The sequence below is a fragment of the Oncorhynchus tshawytscha genome, linkage group LG01, assembly GCF_018296145.1.
Source record: "Oncorhynchus tshawytscha isolate Ot180627B linkage group LG01, Otsh_v2.0, whole genome shotgun sequence".
In the NCBI taxonomy this organism is placed as follows: domain Eukaryota; kingdom Metazoa; phylum Chordata; class Actinopteri; order Salmoniformes; family Salmonidae; genus Oncorhynchus; species Oncorhynchus tshawytscha.
Window position 1 is genome coordinate 85,175,746 of NC_056429.1, and position 24,224 is coordinate 85,199,969.

Sequence of the window (24,224 nt, forward strand, 5' to 3'; positions counted from 1 at the left end):
GCTGACGGCTCCCCTCTATTCCTACCCTCACTGCCAAATGAACAGCATGGGTCATTGATCAATTGCAACCACTTGCCCATTCCATCTAGCTTTGAATCTGAATTTGAAACATAATTGAGTTCCAAAATGTTCTGACACTGAGTCCACCTTATGCCTACACATGGTTATGCTCTTATCTCGGCTGCCATTTGAAACAGAATGTAGAATTTAGAATTAGCTTTGCGATTAGAAACCCTAATTTCCTGTTTTACCATTGTTCGAAGTTAAGTTGGAGTGGTAGCTCTTCAGCTAAGAAAACGGTACATAAAGTCATGATGTTTTCATCTTACTGTCAAACAAATCACCCCAAAAAGTAGGCTATCTGCGCATATTTGTCCAAGATGAAGGGAAAGATACATTTGTTACAAAACACCAAAAAGTGTAAGGACATTCAGCAAATGTCATTAGGTCTACACTCTTGTAGCCTGAATGAATTGATGCGTCTTGCTGACTAAAGGACACCTGAATACATGCTGGAATACATTATTATTATTCTCTTTACATCATGACACAGAGGTGGAATGTTTCCGATTTCATTTGGAATTTTCATATTTACCACTGTAGCGGTACAAATTGCATTTAATAGAAATTGTTTAGCCCTCCCTGGCCCCCAGTAATTCCCACTGCCCCATAGGCCTACATGCCCTCTACAGGCCTATGGCCGTGTACTGGACTGTGTGTATTGTGGTTGTCTGATGTGCAGGGTTGAGGGCAATTCAGAAAGCAAACCCAATTCCAGTGTACTTCTTGAATTGACTGGAATTGACACGATCCCTGATGATGTGAAGTGTGTGTGATTATTGGTTTTGATGGACCTTGGAACAATGGTGAGAAGGTTATTATTGTCTGACCACCTCCCTCAGGCTGTGTGTTGATTCCAGTTGTTCATTAACAGGTGCGTTAGGAAAGCACACGTGAGTTGCCAAATCTAAGAGGAACAAAGCAGGTGTGTAAATCCACATATCTTTTTTTTAAACAAAGCAGTCAAGTCATAGTCAGTCATTACATTTAAAAAAACATTGGGACATTCTGAGAGCTACATTTTCATAGCCTTCATAGGTTTTTGCACACAGGTTTTATGTTTTCTTTTCAAACTGGAAAAAGTGTCTGGACTGAATGGAACATATGAAAGGAATATAGCGTCAGAATATTGAGATATTTGGAATACAGAATCATAAGGGGTGACAAGTAACCATCTTTTTTGTTAAGTTTTTACTTTTTGGAATTAGTAGAACATTTCTGGCAATTGGATTTTGCCAACCCACAGCTCAAATGCCTTGTAATTGAACATCTCAAAAGAATTGACAAGAGAACAAGTCGTCGAGGCTGGAAAATCCAGACTCACTTTGTGAAAAGTTGGAACAGTCCTCAGAATGGCTTATAGAGGTTTGTCGCTGTGGGTCTGCTGGCTGGTGCTGATCGTAGGACGATGCGAGGCGACCTATCCACCGTGTCTGGATGGGATCATGATGAACGTGGTTCTGCTGGATGACGACGTCTCTCCCTGGAGTATGAAGTTTGTCCGTGGTGCTGTGGAACGTGCGATACAGCACGACGCTGAACTCACCTGCTGTCCAAATGGTAAATGGAATCAGAATTGTACAACTGCAAATGAATAGTGAGATGACACAAGGTTGCTGGTTCATGTTCAACTGCGGCTGATCCCCCTTAATTGGTAGTATGCAAGCACTAATAGGGCAGGATATAAAACAACAACAACATAGGTTTTTAGGGGTATTCAACCAGGGTACTGCAGGGAGTCTACTAATTACACTCACTGGAGCATAGCCGCTGGTAGTAGGGGTGCTGTGCTCTGATAAATCAGAATCATAAAAGAAGAAGAATATAATTTTCACAAAAGTAGTGTAAAGGGGGCCTTTACATCAATAAGTGCAACGTTTTGGGCAAAGACACAAACATCCACATCAAATTAAATATTTTTCTTGTTCAAATAACATGGGAACAACCACTTTTTGTGCAGTATTCATTTACCATCCTTACAAACTACTTAATGTAAATGTACATTACTGTATTATACATAGGCTGGTGGTCATCTAGGTTTGTACCTGTAGACTTTCCATCACCATGAAGAATAACAATGCACAATACAGTAAATGAGTATATTGAGACATCAAGTGGTTTGTGATGATGTGATGTGATGGTGTGGCTCAGTTGGTAGAGCATGGTGCTTGCAATGTTAGGATTGTGTGTTCCATTCCCACAGGGGACCACTGTGAAAATGTGGCTCTGGTTGAATGAATAGACCGTTTCAGTTTTCACATATAAATAAATTGCATTTGCAAAGAATTTCCACAAGTATTATCAGATTAACTGTTTTGTACTGATAATTATCAGACTCAAGTTACAAATGCTCGTAAACACTCAAAAACATTTAGTACATTTTTTAAAACACAAAAGTAGTGCACTGGGCCTTTACTAGTCCTCCTTCAGTGCTGGCAAAAATCACCCCCACCCCAATCTACTTCCTGCAGCTATGCACTGAGGTATCTGACATAGTACCAGTCGCAGCAAGTACCGCTGGCTGCTGGTAAGCTTTCTTGACTTGGACATTCATTTTTGCCAACACATTGCTAACCTTTGTTTAACCAGCTAAACAGCTGCTATTAGTGAACATGTGTTTAGAGATACCGTTTTAGTTTTAAAAAAATAAAAAAATGATATTGACCTCATACTCGTATTTTTAAATGTTATCGCAGGTGCAGCGAAATGCTATTAGTCTATGTTAGAGTCTACACTTCTTCCAATTATAATGTTGGGAATGGGGAGGTTGATTAACAAATCTATTAATAAAAACATGTTTATTACTTGTCCTTGCCATTATCATTCACCAGATGATAAGAGAAGACATGGGAAAAAACATGTTTTGCTAACATATGATGGGGGTCCCTGGGCAGGGGTCCCTGAGCAAGAAAAGGTTGAAGAGCCCTGGTTTATAAGGATATCCTAGGCCTACACTGTGTTATAGCTGTCATCAAGTGTTGATGTTCTTTGGCTTAATCACTATCTGTGGGTCCACAATCTGTGTTTTCATCATTATGGTGTATTGGCACTGTCTTTGCCAAGGAGTGAAGCGCAACCTGACTGCCAACTTTCGAGGGCTCGAGACTAGTTTGTACAGCAATAAAGGCTGTCGAAGCAGCACCTGTGAGGTGGTGGAGACCGTGAAGAACCTAAATGTGAGTGTTAACCACCTCACACACGCACACAGAGAAACACAAACACATACTGTGTCGCTCAAATATTCACATATCTAAGCTGCTTCTCCTCTGTTTTAGAGGACAGGGGAGGTGGGCTGTGCTCTCCTGGGGCCCACCTGCACCTATGCAACCTTTCAGATGGTTGAGTAAGTGTTGATTTGATATGATTTGTGTTGTCGTGACACCATATCCCTTTCTATCCCTTTTACTTACCTCTATATATCTCTCTCTCTCGCTTTCTCTCTCTCTCTCGCTCTCTCTCTCACACCCCTCTCTCTCGCTCGCTCTCTCTCTCTCTCTCTGTGTCTCTTTCTCGCTCTCTCTCTCTCTCTCTCTCACACCCCTCTCTCTCGCTCGCTCTCTTTCTCGCTCGCTCGCTCGCTCTCTTTCTCTCTCTCTCGCTCGCTCTCTTTCTCTCTCTCTCTGTCTCTTTCTCGCTCTCTCTCTCTGTCTCTCTGTCTCTCTCTCTCTCTCTCTGTCTCTTTCTCGCTCTCTCTCTCTCTCTGTCTCTGTGTCTCTTTCTCGCTCTCTCGCTCTCTCTCTCTCTCTCTCTCTCTCTCTCTCTCTCTCTCTCTCTCTCTCTCTGTCTCGCTCTCTCTCTCTCTCTTTCTCTCTCTCTTTCTCTCTCTCTTTCTCTCTCTCTTTCTCTCTCTCTCTCTCTCTCTCTCTCTCTCTTTCTCTCTCTCTCTTCTCTCTCTCTTTCTCTCTCTCTTTCTCTCTCTCTCTTTCTCTCTCTCTCTCTCTCTCTCTCTCTTTCTCTCTCTCTCTCTCTCTCTCTCTCTTTCTCTCTCTTTCTCTCTCTCTCTTTCTCTCTCTCTCTCTCTCTCTCTCTCTCTGTCTCTGTCTCTCTCTCTCTGTCTCTTTCTCTCTGTCTCTTTCTCGCTCTCTCTCTTTCCCGCCGTCTCTCTCTTCCCCCCCTCTCCCTAACTCTCTATCTCTTTTGCACCTCTCTCTCTCTCTCTCTCTCGCTTTCTCTCTCCCCCTCACCATCTCCCCTCTATCTATGTGTCAGTCTTGAGGTTGGTCTGGAGCTCAAAATGCCCATCATCTCAGCAGGCAGCTTTGCTCTGTCCTGTGACTACAAAGAATATCTGACACGCATACTTCCCCCCGCACGCAAGATCTCCACCTTCTTTATCAAGTTTTGGGACTTCAACAATGATATCAAACCCAAGTGGTCCACAGCCTCCCTCTATAAGAAGCAGAACACTGAGGACTGCTTCTGGTGAGTGAGTCACTTGTGAGTGGCTTGTGAGTCGCCTGTGAGTTCCTTTTGAGTCACAGGTGTCCTGACTTGTTTGTGAATTCTTTTAAGTGTAATTATGATGGAAAAGGGTGACGGTGGATACGAATTAGACATGTGATTCTGTATGCTAATCTAATGGACATTTAGATGACTTTGAGATGATTTATTTGTGTTTATTATATTTGCTTAGATGTGATGTTGATACTGATGTCATGGTATCTGCCCATCCCTCTTCAGGTATATCAATGCACTGGGTACAGCTTCAGCCCACTTTTCCTTACACATAAAAAAAACAAACGTCATAAGCAAAGCAGAGGACCTTAGAAAGGAATTAAGCTCCAAAAATAGGACAAGCAATTGTAAGTAAGCCCACAACATCTAACAAATCGGGAGCATTTGCACATACTGTCGACAGGGCAGTGAACAGATACCAACAGTCTCCATTTCTATTACATTGACTCTCTCCTCTTCACTGTGCAGTGTTCATAGTGTGTGGGACACCAGAAGACATCGTGGACCTGAAGAATGGAACTATAGAGGCTGATCCTAGTGTTGTTTTCATCCTGATCAATCTTTACAAGTTAGTCCTCTCTCTCTCTCTGTGTCTCTGTGTCTCTCCCCCTCTCTCCCTCGCCGTCCTCACCACCTACAACGTGTTCGCTGCTGACTACTCGGTGGGTCGAGGGGTGTGTACGTGTGTGTGCACGTGTGTGTGAGAGCCTTACAGCTCTTGATTTGGGTCTGGTGAACTGCAATGCTCTCGCTCTCCCCAGTCTGTTATTTGTCTTTGTGTTTTCATTTTTCCTTGTAAAAAGTTCAGAAAGGTTTAATATTGTAATCGCCATGCTTCAGGGAGTGTTTGAGAGCACCAGTGTTTTCAGTGTCATTGACAATGAACCCATGACTCCACACAGTGATAAGTACTACACCAATAAGTCCTCTATCCCTGCTATGAAGAACGTGTTGGTTCTCACCATGCCCAACACTAGGAACTATACTGTGGACACAGACCTGGGCAACAACGTGATGGTGAGACTCCCTGCTGGGTTGAGGCCCCGTCTATCATTGTACTCTGAGGTGTCCTATTCATCCTTTTCCCGATATTGTGTACTACTTTTGACCAGGGTCCAATAAATCTGCCTTCTGTCCAGATGAATGACTATATGGCAGCGTACCATGATGCAGTGCTGATGTTTGGTCAGGTGATGAGGAAGCTCTGGAACAAGCCTGAGTCTGAGCTCAACCCCATGGAGGTAGTCAGCATCAACCACTTCAGAAACGTCTCCTTTGACGGTAAGAGACCAAGAAGCAACACATCAAGCTGTGTGGTCTGGCCTGGAGATGTGGCCACCTGTGTGTGTGTGTGTTTTGTGTGTGTGTGTGTGTGTGTATACATGTGTGTAGTAGTGGTGCGCTGGTCAGCTGTTTGTTCACCCACACGCGACCACAATTGGTAATAACCCATCCACAACCGCCTGATAAAGTGAAAAAAAGGAGGGTCCCCACCCGACCTTAACCCGCAAATATAGAAAATGCGTTGCAGGCCACAGTCAGACACAGCGGAACAATTTTTCGACAGTGGGTGCAGTTTTATGACATTGGCTTTAGCTAGCCCAGATAGGTTCCCAATCTCCCAACTAGCTATCAAGAAGCCATTTCAGTGGTTCCACTAGAATCCTCAGCCACAAAGCCATATTGTAAAAATGCATTTTTTATTTATTTATTTATTTGTCTTAATTTAAGATTAGGTGTAAGGTTAGCAGTTTGGTTAAGGTTAGGGTTATGTTTAGGTTTCAGTTTAAAATCAGATTTTAAGAACAGAAGTTGTAGACATAGGCAGTGTTTAGGACTTTGTGGCTGTAGTAACTAATGATGACCCCATTTCAGTTTATCAATGCAGACCGCAGGAAAAAGCTCTTCCAGGTGTTTGAAAAACGCAGAATTCTTCACCACTCAGCCATCCTCACATATTTTGTGCCCCCTCAGATTTTTGGGGTGCATGACGCCCCTGTCTGTGTGTGTGTGTGTGTGTGTGTGTGTGTTTGTGTAGTTCTGTAGTGTAGTTCTGTGTTTCCATGCAGGCATTGCAGGCCACTACAAGCTGGATGACTATGGGGACAGAGATGTGAATTTTTCAGTCATTTACACCACCACTGACAACAAGGTAGGTCAGCTATCATGCATATCATATGATTCTATTGTGTCAAAGTTAATGTTTTAACATAAGTCCTCTCCTGTCTCCTCCGCAGTATGAAACTTTATTTATATTCAACACCGTCTACAACTACACCAAGGTCGTTAACAGTAACCCATCATTCATCTGGGGCAGAAGCCTCCCAGATGACGCTCCATCCCAGCGTATGTGCTCAACACACACACACACACACACACACACACACACACACACACACACACACACACACACACACACACACACACACGACTCAACTTGTGCATCTGAGTCTGGCTTGTTTTTCCCTAATTCATGAGCCACAGCCGTTGTGACTGGCTTAGTTGGCAGCATTAACGGATCATTAGCTGTCATTCCTGATAGATATGGGACAATCCAGTACAGAACCGGTGTGGAGGGATCAAACTCCAGATTCAATGTACACTAATACCAACTCAATTACCCCCTGGCCTGAACACTCATTGAGACATTTTACAGTTCTGACGCAGTCTTTTTTATTGGTCTGCTCATCGTATCATAGACGTAGTAATGCCCGAGCGAAACAGTGTGTGTGCGTGCATGCGTGCCTAGGTCTAACTAGTGCGGTGTGCCCCCCCAGGTCTGAAGGCGCATGCTATCATTGTCATTGTGTTAGCTGTCACTGTGGTGGGGGTGGCTACCATCGCTTTCATCTTCTACAGGTAAGAGTTAGATGACAGATAGCAGCGCAGTGTGAGAGAGGTCTCGCTCATAGAAATATAATTACTAGAACAGGGATATGGGGTTCCAGCCATCACATATTATTTACTTGAATGGGGATCTCCATTCTAGTAATTATATTTCAATGAGGGAGACCTCTCATACTTTGCTGCTATTTGTTACCAGGAGGAACAAGAGAGAGCGCCGGCTGAGGAAGAGATGGTCACACATGCACTCTGACCTCATCACCCCGCTGGAGTACAATGAACGCAGCCTGGTCTCCCTCAAGGTCAGCTTGTCATCAGTGTGCGATAACCCCTGAAAGTTAAGTCACATACTCCAGTACGTCTTCTAACCTGTCTCTGTCTGTTTGTTTGTCAGATTGACGAAGACCACAGAAAAAACACAAGTTATAATATCCACCAAGGACGCTATGACAAAAAGGTAACTCAAACTTTTGCATAAAACCACCAGAGCCGTAAATATACTATACAGTATACAGTACCAGTCAAAAGTTTGGACACACCTACTCAATCAAGGGTTTTTCTTTATTTTTTGTGAAAAAAATAATAGTGAAGACATCAACATTATGAAATAGCACATATCATGTAGTACCATGTAGTAACCAAAAAAGTGTTAAACAAATCAAAATATATTTCATATTTGTGATTCTTCAAAGTAGCCACCCTTTGTCTTGATGACAGCTTTGCACACTCAACCAGCTTCACCTGCAATGCTTTTCCAACAATCTTGAAAGAGTTCCCACATATGCTGAGCACTTGTTGGCTGCTTGTCCAACTCATCCCAAACCATCTCAATTGGGTTGAGGTCGGGTGATTGTGGAGGCCAGGTCATCTGATGCAGCACTCCATCACTCTCCTTCTATATATGTTTGTTAAAGCAACAACCACAGCTCAGGGACTAATACAGAGTCATATACAGTGCATTTGGAAAGTGTTCAGACCTTTTGACTTTTCTCACATTTTGTTACGTGACAGCCTTGTTCTAAAATTGATGAAATTATTTTTTCCCTCATCAATCTACATACAATACCCCATAATGACAAAGCAAAAACAAGTTTTCTGATTTTTTTGTGCAAATGTATTAAAAATAAACTGAAATAACACATTTACATAAGTATTCAGACCCTTTACTCAGTACTTTGTTGAAGCACCTTTGTCAGCGATTACAGCCTCAAGTCGTCTTGGGCATGAAGCTACAAGCTTAGCACACCTATATTTGGGAAGTTTCTCCCATTCTTCTCTGCAGATCCTCTCAAGCTCTGTCAGGTTGGATGGGGAGCATTGCTGCACAGCTATTTTCAGGTCTCTCCAGAGATGTTCGATCGGGTTCAAGTCCGGTATCTGGCTGGGCCACTCAAGGACATTCAGAGACTTGTCCCGAAGCCACTCCTGCGTTGTCTTGGCTGTGTGCTTAGGGTCATTGTCCTGTTGGAAGGTGAACCTTTGCCCCCGTCTGAGGTCCTGAGTGCTCTGGAGCAGGTTTTCATCAAGGATCTCTCTGTACTTTGCTTCGTTAATTTTTCCCTTGATTCCTTTGGTCTCCCAGTCCCTGCCACTGAAAAACATCCCCACAGCATGATGCTGCTGCCACCACCATGCTTCACCATAAGGATGGTGCCAGGTTTCTTCCAGAAGTGATGCTTTACATTCAAGCCAAAGGGTTCAATCTTGGTTTCATCAGACCAGAGAATCTTGTTTCTCATGGTCTGAGAGTCCTTTAGGTGCCTTTTGGCAAACTTCACGTGGGCTGTCATGTGCCTTTTACTGAGGAGTGGCTTCCGTCTGGCCACTTTTCCATAAAGGCCTGATTGGTGGAGTGCTGCAGAGATGGTTGTCCTTCTTGAAGTTGATCCCATCTCCACAGAGGAACTCTGGAGCTCTGTCAGAGTGACCATCAGGTTCTTGGTCACTTCCCCGACCAAGGCTCTTCTCCCACGATTGCACAGTTTGACGCTGTGGCCAGCTCTAGGAAGAATCTTGGTGGTTCCAAATTTCTTCCATTTAAGAATGATGGAGGCCACTGTGTTCTTGGGGACCTTCAATGCTGCAGAAATGTTTTGCTACCCTTCCCCTATTTCTTTTTTTTCTTATATATTTTTGCTATTTTACCCCCTTTCCTCCAAATTTCGATCTTGTCTCATCGCTGCAACTACCCAACGGGCTTGGGAGGCGAAGGTTGAGTAATGCGACTTCCAAAACATGACCCGCCAAACCACACTTCTTAACACCCGCCCCCTTAACTATCCACATTGATTCGGAAGGGTTGGGTTAAATGTGGAAGACACATTTCAGTTGAATGCATTCAGTTGTACAACTGACTAGGTATCCCCTTTCCTTTCCCAATGTGTCAGAGGAAACATTGTTCAACTGACGACAAGGAGTTGCTACAGCACGATGAGCCATGTAAAGCCCCCCCAGGCCAAACACTCCCCTAACCTGGACGATGCTGGGCCAATTTTGCACCGCCCTATGGGACTCCTGATAATGGCTAGTTGTGACACAGCCTGGGATCGAACCCAGGTCTGTAGTGACACCAGAAGTACTTTGATGCAGTGCCTTAGACCGCTGCGCCACTTGGGAGGCCCACAGTTTTTATGTGTAATAAATTTGCAAACATTTCTAAAAACCTGTTTTTGCTTTGTCATCATGGGGTATTGTGTGTAGATTGATGAGGGAAAATATTTATTTAATCCATTTTAAATTAAGTCTGTAATGTAACAAAATGTGGGAAAAGTAAAGGGGTCTGAAAACTTTCACAATGCACTGTATATGTAGGTTCAAGCAACAACCATGGCTCTGGGACTGCTACAGAACCATGTAAACTACCGGTCAAATGTTTGGACACACCTACTCATTCAAGGATTTTTCTTTATTTTTTTCTACATTGTAGAATAACAGTGAGAACATCACAACTATGAAATAACACATATGGAAACATGTAGTAACCAAAAAAGTGTTAAACAAATCATGATATTTGAGATTCTTCAAAGTAGCCACCCTTTGCCTTGATGACAGATTTGCACACTCTTGGCATTCTCTGAACCAGCTTGATGAGGTAGTCACTTGGAATGCATTTCAATTAACAGGTGTGTCTTCTTAAAAGTTAATTTGTGGAATTTCTTTCCTTCATAATGCGTTTGAGTCAATCAGTTGTGTTGTGACAAGGTAAAGGGTGGTATACAGAAGATAGCCCTATCTGGTAAAAGACAAAGTCCATATTATGGCATATTACAGCTCAAATAAGCAAAGAGAAATGACAGTCCATCATTACTTTAAGACATGAAGGTCAGTCAATACGTTGAAAGTTTCTTTCAAAAACGTTGAAAGTTTCTTCAAGTGCAGTCGCAAAAACCATCAAGCGCTATGATGAAACTGGATCTCATGAGGACCGCCACAGGAAAGGACCCAGAGTTATAACTGCTGCAGAGGATAAGTTCATTAGAGTTACCAGCCTCAGAAATTGCAGCCCAAATAAATGCTTCACAGAGTTCAAGAAACAGACACATCTCAGCATCAACTGTTCAGAGGAGACTGCGTGAATCAGGCCTTTATGGTTGAATTCCTGCAAAGAAACCACTACTAAATGACACTGATAAGGAGAGACTTCCTTGGGCCAAGAAACACGAGCAATGGACATTAGACTGGTGGAAATGTGTCCTTTGGTCTAGGGTCCAAATTGGAGATTTTTGGTTCCAACTGCCGTGTCTTTGTGAGACGCAGAGTAGGTGAACGGATGATCTCCACATGTGTATTTCCCACCGTAAAGCATGGAGGAGGAGTTGGGCTTAGTGGGGCTATCATTTATTTTTCAAATCAAAATCAAATCAAATTTGATTGCTCACATGGTTAACAGATGTTAATGCGAGTGTAGTGAAATGCTTGTGCTTCTAGTTCCGGCAGTGCAGTAATATCTAACAATTCCCCAACAAGAACCAAATACACACAAATCTAAAGGGGTGAATGAGAATATGTACATAAGTATATGGATGACCGATGGCCGAGAGGCATAGGCAAGGTGCAGTAGATGGTATAAAATACAGTCTATAAACTCAGCAAAAAAATAAACGTCCTCTCACTGTCAACTGCATTTATTTTCAGCAAACTTAACATGTGTAAATATTTGTATGAACATAACAAGATTCAACATCTGAGACATAAACTGAACAGGTTCCACAGACATGTGACTAACAAAAATTGAATAATGTGTCCCTGAACAAAGGAGGGGTCCAAATCAAAAGTAACAGTCAGTATCTGGTGTGGCCACCAGCTGCATTAAGTACTGCAGTGCATCTCCTCCTCATGGACTGCACCAGATTTTCCAGTTTTTGCTGTGAGATGTTACCCCACTCTTCCACCAAGGCACCTGCAAGTTCCCAGACATTTCTGGGGTGAATGACCCTAGCCCTTACCCTCCGATCCAACAGGTCCCAGACGTGCTCAATGGGATTGAGATCCGGGCTCTTCACTGGCCATGGCAGAACACTGACATTCCTGTCTTGCAGGAAATCATGCACAGAACGAGCAGTATGGCTGGTGGCATTGTCATGCTAGAGAGTCATGTCAGGATGAGCCTGCAGGAAGGGTACCACATGAGGGAGGAGGAAGTCTTCCCTGTAACGCACAGCGTTGAGATGACGACAAACTCAGTCCAATGATGCTGTGACTCACCGCCCCAGATCATGACGGACCCTCCACCTCCAAATCCATCCCGCTCCAGAGTACAGGCCTCGGTGTAACGCTCATTCCTTCGACGATAAACGTGAATCCGACTATCAACCCTGGTGAGACAAAACCGTGACTCATCAGTGAAGAGCACTTTTTTGCCAGTCCTGTCTGGTCCAGCGACTGTGGGTTTTGCCCATAGGCGACGTTGTTGCCGGTGTTGTCTGGTGAGGACCTGCCTTACAACAGGCCTACAAGCCCTCAGTCCAGCCTCTCTCAGCCTATTGTGGACAGTCTGAGCACTGATGGAGGGATTGTGCGTTCCTGGTGTAACTTGGGCAGTTGCTGTTGCCATCCTGTACCTGTCCCGCAAGTGTGATGTTCGGATGTACCAATCCTGTGCAGGTGTTGTTACACGTGGTCTGCCACTGCGAGGATGATCAGCTGTCCGTCCTGTCTCCCTGTAGCGCAGTCTTAGGCGTCTCACAGTATGGACATTGCAATTTATTGCCCTGGTCACATCTGCAGTCCTCATGCCTACTTGCAGCATGCCTAAGGCTCTTTCACGCAGATGAGCAGGGACCCTGGACATCTTTCTTTTGGTGTTTTTCAGAGTCAGTAGAAAGGCCTCTTTAGTGTCCTAAGTTTTCATAACTGTGACCTTAATTGCCTACCGTCTGTAAGCTGTTAGTGTCTTAACGACCGTTCCAGAGGTGTATGTTCATGAATTGTTTATGGTTCATTGAACAAGCATGGAAAACAGTGTTTAAACGCTTTACAATGTTACAAAGTTATTTGGATTTTTACAAATGATCTTTGAAAGACAGGGTCCTGAAAAAGGGACGTACATGTGATATGAGTAATGTAAGATATGTAAACAATATTAAAGTGGCATTATTTAAAGTGGCATTGTTTAAAGTGACTAGTGATCAATTTATTAAAGTGCCCAGTGATTGGGTCTCAATGTAGGCAGCAGCCTCTCTGAGTTAGTGATTGCTGATTAGCATTCTGATGTCCTTGAGATAGAAGCTTTTTTTTCAATCTCTCGGTCCCAGCTTTGATGCACCTGTACTGACCTCGACTTCTGGATGACAGCGGTGTGAACAGGCAGTGGCTCGGTTGGTCAATGTCTTTGATGATCTTTTTGGCTTTCCTGTGACATCGGGTGCTGTAGGTGTCATGGAGGGCAGGTAGTTTGCCCTCTGTGATGCGTTGTGCAGACCGCACCACCCTCTGGAGAGCCTTGCGGTTGAGGGCGGTACAGTTGCCGTACCAGGCTGTGATACAGCTCAACAGGATGCTCTCGACTGTGCATCTGTAAAAGTTTGTCAGTGTTTTGGGTGACAAGCCAAATTTCTTCAGCCTCCTGAGGATGAAGACGCTCTGCTGCGCCTTCTTCACCATGCTGTCTGTGTGGGTGGACCATTTCAGTTTGTCCGTGATGTGTACGCCCAGGAACTTAACTTTCCACCCTCTCCACTGCTTTCCCTTCGTTGTGGATAAGGGGGTGCTCCCTCTGCTGTTTCCTGAAGTCCACGATCATCTCCTTTGCTTTGTTGACATTGAGTGAGAGGTTGTTTTCCTGACACCACACTGAGTGCCCTCACCTCCTCCCTGTAGGCTGTCTCGTCGTTGTTGGCGATCAGCCCCACTACTGTTGTGTCGTCTGCAAACTTGATGATTGAGTTAGAGGCGCGCATGGCCAAGCAGTCGTGGGTTAACAGGATAATGACCAAACACATCTCCAGGTTGTGTACTGGCAATTTGACCAAGAAGGAGAGTGATGGAGTGCTGCATCAGTGGTCTTGTCAGGTGTATTGTAGTCTCATGTTGCCAGACTCCATAGACTCGTCAAGTCCTTCACTTTGACACTTGAAGCAGGATCTTGAGGGAGCTGGATATGGAAGTCAGATGCATTGAGTCTATTGTTGTTGTCATGGTGATGAAGGTCAGGCTTACTGAGGCAACTGCGGTTGTCATGGTGACGGAGGTCAGGTGTACTAATTCTCCCATTGTCATGGTGATGGAGGTCAGTGTACTAATGCTACGGTTGTTGTCATGGTTTCAGATTGTGATCCTGAAGGAGTTGAACCATTCGGACTGGAACTTTAATGAGAGTCAGAGGATAGAACTCAACTCGGTGAGTCATCGATTACACAGCAAGTCTGTCAACGTAGAGTAGGCTACTTAAGTGTATCAAGTATGCATTTTTATGTGTGTTCATGTGGTATCTTATTATTTTTGTTTTTGTATTAGATTTGATTATAACTCCTATTGCTTATCATACCTATCCTTCCTGATTTACAGCTTTTGCGTATTGACTATTACAACCTGACTAAGTTCTACGGCACAGTCAAGTATGATCATGGTGTGTTTGGGGTGTTCGAGTACTGTGAGAGAGGATCCCTAAGGGTGAGAAACACACACGCAAACGGCCACATGCGTGCACACACGCATGCACACACACACTTTGACTTTTCATCCTCTTCCTCAGTATGTGCTGAATGACAAGATCTCGTACCCGGAGGAAACCTTCATGGACTGGGAGTTTAAGATCTCTGTCATGTACGACATCGCTAAGGTGAGCTGGCAACAACTCTAGTCTGCTGTTGGTTTGTATGAGCTCAGAAGATGTCAACTCAAGATGACCTGTGAGATGACCTGACCCCAAGCTGGAACCTTAGACAAGAATTTTGATCTAGTCAATATTGATATACATTTCTGAAAGTGCTTCGATCCGTTTGGCAACATTGAGTCATTGAAATACAGTAAGTTCAAAGACAAAACCTCCATCATCTCCACAGGGTATGTCCTACCTCCACTCCAGTGACATTCAGGTCCACGGCCGTCTCAAGTCCACTAACTGTGTGGTGGACAACCGCATGGTGGTCAAGATCACTGATTTTGGTTGCAACACCATTCTAGACCCAGGCAGAGGTAGGAACTATTTCTCCTGTAGGTCTAGCTTGCTAGCATAGTTAGCATTCATGTCATACACATCCCTTGAGGTCTGTGGATATGTCCCCTTATTTTTTTTAGCTACTTTCTTTTACCTATCCTCCCCTATCCCGTATCCCCTCACTCTATTCTCCATCCTTCCACTCCCTTCTCTCCCCCCCCCCTCCTTTATCTGGCCCTCTCTCTCCATCAGACCTGTGGACAGCTCCAGAGCACCTGCGTAGACAGGGGATCTCCCAGAAGGGGGATGTCTACAGTTTTGCCATTATCGCCCAGGAGATAGTTCTCAGGAGGAGCACCTTTTACACCCAGGCCTGCTCCGACCGCGCAGGTAAAACACATTCATATATAACACTTTATATAGAAACTTGCAACAGAATCAATGCATCAGTTTCACTATACTGTAGTCACCCTTGTTTAGAATTTGTCACGTTGATGTGGTGCTGCATTTAATTCTGGGGAATTATCGACCCCTCTTGAGGCCAAATGTAGCATTGTTCAGTTGAGTGCCACGTAGGGTAGCAGAAAAACAAGACGCTCACATGTTGTTCTGTCTTCATCAGAAAAAATGTCCAGAGTGCAATACCCCAGTGAAATCTATTTCAGACCTGATCTGAATGTTGAGACTGCAGGAGAAAAGGATTTGGAGGTAAGATTGCCATTTGTGAGAGTGAGAGTGAGAGTGAGAGACAGAGACAGACACTAAAATCCACGTGTGTTTTTTCTTTCATGCCCACAGATGTACATGCTGATGAAGATGTGCTGGGATGAGGACCCAGAGCGAAGGCCTGACTTTAAGAAGATAGAGAGCTCACTGGGGAAGATCTTCAGGTACCAGCTACCTACTTTTATCTCTATTTTATTGGATAGAGCTAAACACTTGCCAGGGCATTTTATCAGAAAGTTGTAGAATCAAATCTAATTTTACTGGTCATGCTTAGCAGATGTTAATGCGAGTGTAGCGAAATGCTTGTGCTTCTACTCCCGACAGTGCAGTAATATCTAACAAGTAATCTAACAATTTCGCAACAACTACCTTAAACACACAAGTGTAAAGGGATGAATATGTACATATAAATATATGGATGAGCGATGGCCGTGCGGCATAGGCAAGATGCAGTAGATGGTATAGAGTACAGTATATACATATGAGATGAGTAATGTAGGGTATGTAAACATATAAAGTGGCATTGTTTAAAGTGAGTAGTGATACATTTATTACATCCAATTATTAATTATTAAAATGGCTAGAGATTTGAGTCTGTATTTTGGCAGCAGCCAATCAATGTTAGTGATGACTGTTTAACAGTCTGATGGCCTTGAGATAGCAGCTGTTTTTCAGTCTCTCGGCCCCAGCTTTGATGCACCTGTACTGACCTCGACTTCTGGATCATAGCGGGGTGAACAGGCAGTGGCAGCCCTGAGAGAGTTAACACGTTTAAATGCTTTACTCGTGTTGGCCACGTGTTGGCCACGAGCAAAGAAGTTGTTTAATTTGTTTGGGAGCGAGGCGTCGGTGTCCGCGACAGGGCTGGTTTTCTTTTTGTAATCCGTGATTGACTGTGGACCCTGCCACATATGTCTCGTGTTTGAGCCGTTGAATTCCGACTGTACTTTGTCTCTATACTGACGCTTTGCTTGTTTGATTGCCTTGTGGAGGGAATAGCTACACGGTTTGTATTCAGTCCTGTTTCTGGTCGCCTTGCCATGATTAAAAGCAGTGGTTCGCTCTTTCAGTTTTGCGCGAATGCTGCCATCAATCCACGATTTCTGGTTAGGGAAGATTTTAATAGTCAACGTGGGTACAAAATCACCAATGCACTTGATAATAAACTCGCTCCCTGAGTCAGTGTATACATCAATGTTGTCTGGGGCTATCTGGAACATAACCCAGTCCACGTGATCAAAGCAATCTTGAAGCGTGGAGTCCGATTGGTCGGACCAGTGTTGAACAGACCTGAGCACGGGCGTTTCCTGTTTTAGTTTCTGTCTATAGGCAGGGAGCAACAAAATGGAGTCGTGGTCAGATTTGCCGAAAGGAGGGCGGGGGAGGGCTTTGTATGCGTCGCGGAAGTTATAGTAGCAATGATCCAGAATTCTGCCAGCTCGAGTCACGCATTCGATATGCTGATAAAATTTAGGGAGCCTTGTTTTCAGATTAGCATTTTAAAATCACCAGCTAAAATAAATGCAGCCTCAGGATATATGGTTTCCAGTTTACATAGAGTTCAGTGAAGTTCTTTCAGAGCCATCAAGGTATCTGCTTGAGAGGATATACACGGCCGTGACTATAATTTAAGAGAATTATATTGGAAGATAATGCGGTCGGCATTTGACTAAGGAATTCTAGGTCAGGTGAACAAAAGGACTTGTGTTCCTGTATGTTGTTATGATCACACCACAAATCGTTAATCATGAGGCATACACCCCCGCCCTTCTTCTTACCAGAGAGATGTTAGTTTCTGTCGGCGCGATGCGTGAAGAAACCGGGTAGCTGTACCGACTCTGATAACATATCCTGAGTGAGCCATGTTTCCATGAAACAGAGAATGTTACAATCTCTGATGTCTCTCTGGAAGGCAACCCTTGCTCGAATTTCGTCTATCTTGTTGTCAAGAGACTGGACATTGTACAAAGATGGTAAAATATCTCTGTAACATAATAAATGGTCAAAATGGAGTTGTAGAGGTATGAGTGAGAGGGAGCATGGTTATGGTTTGCAGTGCTTCAAAATAACATTCATATTTAATTACTGTAGAGAGACATTTGAGAAAGGGCAACACCTACATTGTAAAGTGGTGTGTGTGTGTATGTGTGTGTGACTGATCCTTTCTTCTGTTCTCCACAGTAACCTGCACAACCAAGCTAATGAGAGTTACATGGACAACCTGATCCGTCGTCTACAGATGTACTCCAGGAACCTGGAGCATCTGGTGGAGGAGAGGACGGCGCTGTACAAGGCTGAGAGAGACAGGGCCGACTGCCTCAACTTTATGTTGCTGCCTGGGTCTGTCAACAACAACAACAAAAATAAACATATCCAAACACAATTCAATGCTCCTGTTGTTTTATTAAGTGCAATATTTTGACCAGAAGGTCTTTGCCAGACTGCACAACCAGAAAACCACTTTAAGACCAGCAAATTACTTCTCTCCATCTCTCTCTTCCTCTCGCTCCAGTCCTGTGGTGCGTTCTCTGAAGGAGACGGGCATTGTGGAGCCGGAGCTGTTTGAGGAGGTAACGGTGTACTTCAGCGACATTGTGGGCTTCACCACCCTGTGCCAGTACAGCACCCCCATGGAAGTGGTGGACATGCTCAACGATATCTACAAAGGATTCGACTGCATCCTCGACCACCACGACGTATACAAGGTTAGGTTAGGGTTGTGGTTTAGGTTAGGGATAGGGTTAGTGTTGTGGGTTAGGGTTAGGGTTGTGGTTGAAACTAGGGTTGAGGGTTAGGGTTGTGGTTGAAGTTAGGGTTGAGGGTTAGGGTTGTGGTTTAGGTTAGGGTTGTGGTGAGAGAGTTGAACTGGGATGTGGACATGAAGCTAGGGTTAGGATTGTGGTTGAGACTAGAATTAGGGTTGTGGTTGAGGCTAGGGTTAGGGTTGTGGTTGAGGCTAGGGTTAGGGTTGTGGTTGAGGCTAGGGTTAGGGTTGTGGTTGAGGCTAGGGTTAGGGTTGTGGTTGAGGCTAGGGTTAGGGTTGTGGTTGAGGCTAGGGTTAGGGTTGTGGTTGAGGCTAGGGTTAGGGTTGTGGTTGAGGCTAGGGTTAGGGTTGTGGTTGAGGCTAGGGTTAGGGTTGTGGTTGAGGCTAGGGTTAGGGTTGTGGTTGAGGCTAGGGTTAGGGTTGTGGTTGAGGGTTAGGGTTGTGGGTTAGGGTTAGGGTTGTGGTTGAAACTAGGGTTGAGGGTTAGGGTTGTGGTTGAAGTTAGGGTTGAGGGTTAGGGTTGTGGTTTAGGTTAGGGTTGTGGTGAGAGAGTTGAACTGGGATGTGGACATGAAGCTAGGGTTAGGATTGTGGTTGAGACTAGAATTAGGGTTGTGGTTGAGGCTAGGGTTAGGGTTGTGGTTGAGGCTAGGGTTAGGGTTGTGGTTGAGGCTAGGGTTAGGGTTGTGGTTGAGGCTAGGGTTAGGGTTGTGGTCCAACCAAGTCCAATCTTCCTTTTTGTCCTGTGTCAGGTGGAGACCATAGGTGATGCGTACATGGTGGCGTCGGGGTTGCCGCAGCGGAACGGTAACAGGCACGCGGTGGACATCTCACGCATGGCCCTGGACATTCTGGCATTTATGGGGACCTTCCAGCTCAGACACCTGCCAGGGCTACCTGTGTGGATCCGCATTGGGATGCACTCAGGTACCCCTAGCTCCCCAAGTCCCAATACTGAATTCATGACACCTCCCTCTCTCCTCTCTATATTATCAAGCCTCCTTGGTCTCTGCTCTTTCCTTCTCCCTCCTTCCTGTAACTTTCCTCACTCTTTCCCTCTGTCTGTTATCAATACCCCTTTATGCTTACTACTTGTTCCCTAGGCCCCTGTGCAGCAGGAGTGGTGGGGATAAAGATGCCCAGATACTGCCTGTTTGGAGACACAGTCAACACTGCCTCTAGCATGGAGTCAACGGGACATCGTAAGCAGGCTACAGGAACACAAGAGATATCCATACCAACTCTATACAAACAGTTCATATCAGCTGTCATGGCAGGTAAGTAATATACAACTCTGTCTCTCGCCATCCAGCCCTGAGAATCCACGTCAGTCAGCCCACCATCAGCATCCTACAGAGGACAGACTGCAAGTTTGAGTACGAGAAGAGAGGGGAGACTATCCTCAAGGTATGGACATGGCACATGCCACTTTGCCATTTGTCATGATAGAATCATACAGATGAATTTGTTCTGTATAGTACTCTTGTCTACTGTGTTGAATATCATAGAAGATTGCGCATGTGTGTCTATGCCAGGGTAAAGGCACAGAGTTGACCTACTGGCTGACAGGTGAAACAGGAGAGGACTACAACCTGCCAATGCCACCGACAGCGTGAGTTAACCTCCTGCTACTGTAAATGCTAACCTATAACTGTACCTCACTAGAGCTACACGTCATATTTACATCTATATTATCAACTTCTACATTCTCTATACTGATGCTTAGCTTGTTTGATTGCCTTGCGGAGGGAATAGCTGCACTGTTTGTATTCAGTCATGTCGCCTTGCCATGATTAAAAGCAGTGGTTCGCGCTTTCAGTTTTTCGCAAATGCTGCCTTCAATCCACAGTTTCTGGTTAGGGAAGGATTTAATAGTCACCGTGGGTACAACATCACCGATGCACTTGATAATAAACTCGGTCACCGAGTCTGCGTATACATCAATGTTGTCTGAGGCTATCCGGAACATATCCCAGTCCACGTGATCGAAGCAATCTTGAAGCGTGGAGTCCAATTGGTCGGACCAGCGTTGAACAGACCTGAGCACGGGCGTTTCCTGTTTTTGTTTCTGTCTATAGGAAAGGAGAAACAAAATGGAGTCGTGGTCAGATTTGCCGAAAGGAGGGCGGAGGAGGGCTTTGTATTCGTCGCGGAAGTTAGAGTAGCAATGATCCAGAATGCTGCCAGCATTTGATATGCCGATCAAATTTAGGGAGCCTTGTTTTCAGATTAGCTTTGTTAAAATCCCCAGCTACAATAAATGCCATAAACTCTATACAAACAGTTCATCAGCTGTCATGGTAGGTGAGTAAATACAACTCTGTCTCTCTCCATCCAGCCCTGAGAATCCATGTAAATGCTCACCTATACATCTGTACATCACTAGAGCTACACGTCATATTTACATCTATATTATCAACTTCTACATTCTATGTCCTTCTCCATTTGTAGGGTAAACAGAGGTCATAAGAGCTAGATATCTATGTTGATCTACCATATATACTGTAATTAACTCCTACGTTCTTGTCCCTCCCTGCAGGGAGAACTGCCAGCGTCTGCAGCAGGATCTGGCCAAGATGATCCAGGAATGTCTGGACAACCGTTCGCTGGGGTCAGAGGTCATGGAGAAGAGGAATACCCTGTCCATGAAGCAGAGGAGGGCGGGGAGGGACGGAGGGGAGCAGACGGGCGAGGAGGAGGATGACAATGACCAGCCGGCATACCTCCATCTGGCTACCGTCGACAACTTCACTACTTTCTTATAGTTATTTTGATCTCGAGAAATATGGTTACTATTCCAATGTATGTGTCCTTACATTGTGTGAAAACTATCTACATATGTACATTTGTGGTTCAGTGGTAGAATTCTTGCCTGCAACACGCGAGGCCTGGGTTCAATTCCCGGTAAATGCTTTTACTAAAATCAGAGTTTTTGTTTGTAATTAAACTATTTGTATGTTTTGCCTAGAAAGTTATAGTCGCTAGTGTTTGTATAATATATAAACTGGACGTTTTAAATAGTTTGTTTGGTTCAAATTGAAAGACTAATTCATTAAACTTAAAATAAGAGCGAAGCGAATTTTGGTGCAAGACGATGTCTGTTCGCTAAATTATCTGTTTGAATAATGTATTGGGAATGGAGTCGTAATTAAAATGCTGAAAGTAAGGAAGAGAGTTAGTTGCTGTGTTGGCTACTTATTTTCAGTGTAAGTTGCCAGAGGCAGGTAGATTTGGTGTGAAATAACGTAAAACTGCATCATTACGTTGGATACACAATAACGTTACTCAAATTGGTTTGACCGTTGTTCAGGTACACTCTTTTCTGTACTTCTGGCAGTACAATTTGATTGAGATATGTTGATTGATGTTCTAAGTTCTATTCAAGGTCCAACATTTGTGATAAATTGGGGTTTGGGTTATCGAACCCGTACTACTGCTGCTACAGAGAGCCAACAATAATTTGCAATTCATTGAAAGTCGCTGCGGCTTGGGCTGGGCTGAGCGCCTGTTACTGACAACACTTACAATGCACTTTTGTCGCCACGGCAATGATGTTGTGACTGGGGGTGTCAGAGAACATTGTTTGTGTCATGCTTTGAGTCACTTTTCAGAAGTTGATAAAAATGTCCAAATACATTTTTAAAAGTAGCTGTATATCGTCAGGGTAGTCTGAAAAGATGCTAAAACTAGCAACAAAATCGCTAGGTGGCCATCACTGATTGGTGGCGTTCGCTGGGCTATATTTGGCTATAAGAAAGGGAGATCTGAATGTTTGAATCGTAAAACATTGTGATAATGTATTCTGATGGTTGTTGATTCTTGGTTTGTTTATTTGTTTACTGTTTATTGTTGATTTTACTTAAACACTATTATCTGATGTGTTTGAGTAAGATTCCTTCTTCCGGGACGGATGTGTTTGAGTAAGATTCCTTCTTCCGGGACGGAAGTGTGTGGGTTGGAGGAGCTGTGTGGGTTGGAGGAGCTGTGTGGGTTGGAGGAGCTGTGTGGGTTGGAGGAGCTGTGTGGGTTGGAGGAGCTGTGTGGGTTGGAGGAGCTGTGGGAGAACACGTTTACATTTTAGTTGAATACCTGGGATTGAATTGCTGGTTTCTTACACTGAGAGATGTGCTGCATTTGCGACAGAGGAAAAAAGTGTTGCATTTGGATGGTTGTGTCTAGGTAGCGTGTTCACTTGGGCATACATATACATTGATCGGGGCTTGTGATTGATGATTTGAGGTACAGAGGAATTGTCATTGGGTTTGGTTTGTAGTTCGCTTTTGAGTTTCTGAATCGATGTAGCATAGTGAATGTTAGCTAGGTGTTTTGTGTTTTTCCTGGGAGAGTGGGTGTTTCATTGTCTCTCTTCTGGATTTGGATGTTTCCTGGGACTATAATCTTGGGGAGAGTGGGTGAGATTGAGGCCATAAAAGACCAAATTGAAAAGGATCTGGAAGTTTTTTTTTTTTTTCATTAATGTTTGCAAATACACACACAAAACATTTGTTAGGACAATTTGTTGGTGTTTAAAAAAAATGTTTGATTTGTTTTTTAAATTTCCTTTGGGTTTGGTGAGTTTTCCATTTGTTTTAGTGCAAAGGTATCTTGAAGGGGCACACTCACGTGGAATTTTATGAGTTTTTATTTAGAGTTTTAATTACAAGTGATTCTTTTTTTTTTAGATTAAAGGGTTCTTTAAAATGTCTAATGTGGTATGAAACATGACTATAAAAGGGTGGTATAACCTCTGACCTTATCATGGCTATCTCTTGTGGTCTGATCAGCCTCGGGAGGGCATTTGGATAATGAATTTGTGGTCATTTGGGATACTAGTTTTAAGGTAAATTAATTATAATAGAGTTTATAGTTCTTGGATATAATTATAGTAGGAGGTAGGACAAATTATGGGGAGCGGGGAAATAAACTCTAGTGAGAAAAGAGGAAGTGGTTCAGGATTCTGCTTTAAAACATTGGCTGTGAAGTTTTTGAATTGGCTATTATTGATTTGGTATTACAACAGAAAAAAATCGTATTTATCATCGATAATAAATAGGGGGAGATATGGTACATTGAGGTTTGGACAGGAGATATTTTAAGCCAATAGGGCAGGAAAATACATAGAAAAAGAGTGATTTTATAAGCATTAAAATTATTAATGAAAATAAATAAGTTTCAGTTCTTAGGGGTGGTAAATTACTGAAGATAAGGTATCCCACACTATGCAACATATATTAAATTATTGATGAAACTGATTTTAAGGATAACTCATGTTATTGTTAGATAAAATACTGTGGACCCCTGAAGGAAAGAGCTTATTAGTATAGGAAGAATTTGATATGGTTAGCATTTGGTTTGGTTTTATTTGACCATTGGAAGTTTTTTATTTAAATAGTATTAAAGTTAACAGGGATATGACATCTGTGATGATTTAGGATTATTGATAGGTTGATTAAGGATATGTAAGGACTTTAGAGATTGCCACCAGACATGTTTTTTATCAAAATCAATGATTTTAGATAAAGCCAAATAGTGAGACGCTTAGTTAATATTTGAAAGATAGGAGAGAAAAGGGTTACTGTTTAAATCTATAAATATATATTTAAGAACATATATAAGCAGCACAGATACCTCTTAAAGTAGATAAGACACTTGACAGCTGAACAATGACAGTTGCATTGATCTGTGATATGTGTCTCCAGGTGCCGATTACATCCAGATTCTTCTCTTTCACAGTTACAGGGAATGTTACTACTGATGAAACTATGAGTGATCTGACAG

The 24,224-nt window shown here is 43.6% G+C and overlaps 1 protein-coding gene across 2 annotated transcripts; it reads left to right on the forward strand.

Moving 5' to 3' along the window:
* The first annotated feature begins 948 nt into the window (after positions 1-948).
* Positions 949-23,202, forward strand: LOC112258624 (heat-stable enterotoxin receptor). 2 transcript variants are annotated; one of them, XM_024433132.2, is made up of 27 exons: positions 949-1,620; positions 3,124-3,236; positions 3,336-3,403; positions 4,270-4,482; positions 4,741-4,862; positions 4,984-5,083; positions 5,418-5,532; positions 5,655-5,796; positions 6,585-6,667; positions 6,753-6,861; positions 7,293-7,374; positions 7,559-7,661; positions 7,754-7,816; positions 14,126-14,197; positions 14,365-14,469; positions 14,552-14,638; positions 14,862-14,994; positions 15,209-15,346; positions 15,579-15,664; positions 15,755-15,846; positions 17,864-18,022; positions 18,195-18,387; positions 19,199-19,373; positions 19,550-19,648; positions 19,759-19,853; positions 19,982-20,058; positions 20,986-23,202. In XM_024433132.2, exons 1-27 carry the CDS (start codon positions 1,413-1,415, stop codon positions 21,209-21,211), a joined length of 3,258 nt encoding a protein of 1,085 aa, XP_024288900.1. In that variant the 5' UTR covers positions 949-1,412; the 3' UTR covers positions 21,212-23,202. The 2 variants fall into 2 exon arrangements, with proteins under 2 accessions (XP_024288900.1, XP_024288909.1); XM_024433141.2 differs by having other exon boundaries at positions 18,195-18,252.
* The last annotated feature ends 1,022 nt before the right edge of the window (positions 23,203-24,224 follow it).

Bases quoted from the DNA above. Each gene is read 5' to 3' on its own strand.
- LOC112258624 (XM_024433132.2), top strand. From the start codon at position 1,413: ATGGCTTATAGAGGTTTGTCGCTGTGGGTCTGCTGGCTGGTGCTGATC. The intron at 7,817-14,125 runs GTAACTCAAACT...TCATGGTTTCAG, and splicing joins AAGGACGCTATGACAAAAAG to ATTGTGATCCTGAAGGAGTT. The intron at 14,639-14,861 runs GTGAGCTGGCAA...TCATCTCCACAG, and splicing joins TCATGTACGACATCGCTAAG to GGTATGTCCTACCTCCACTC.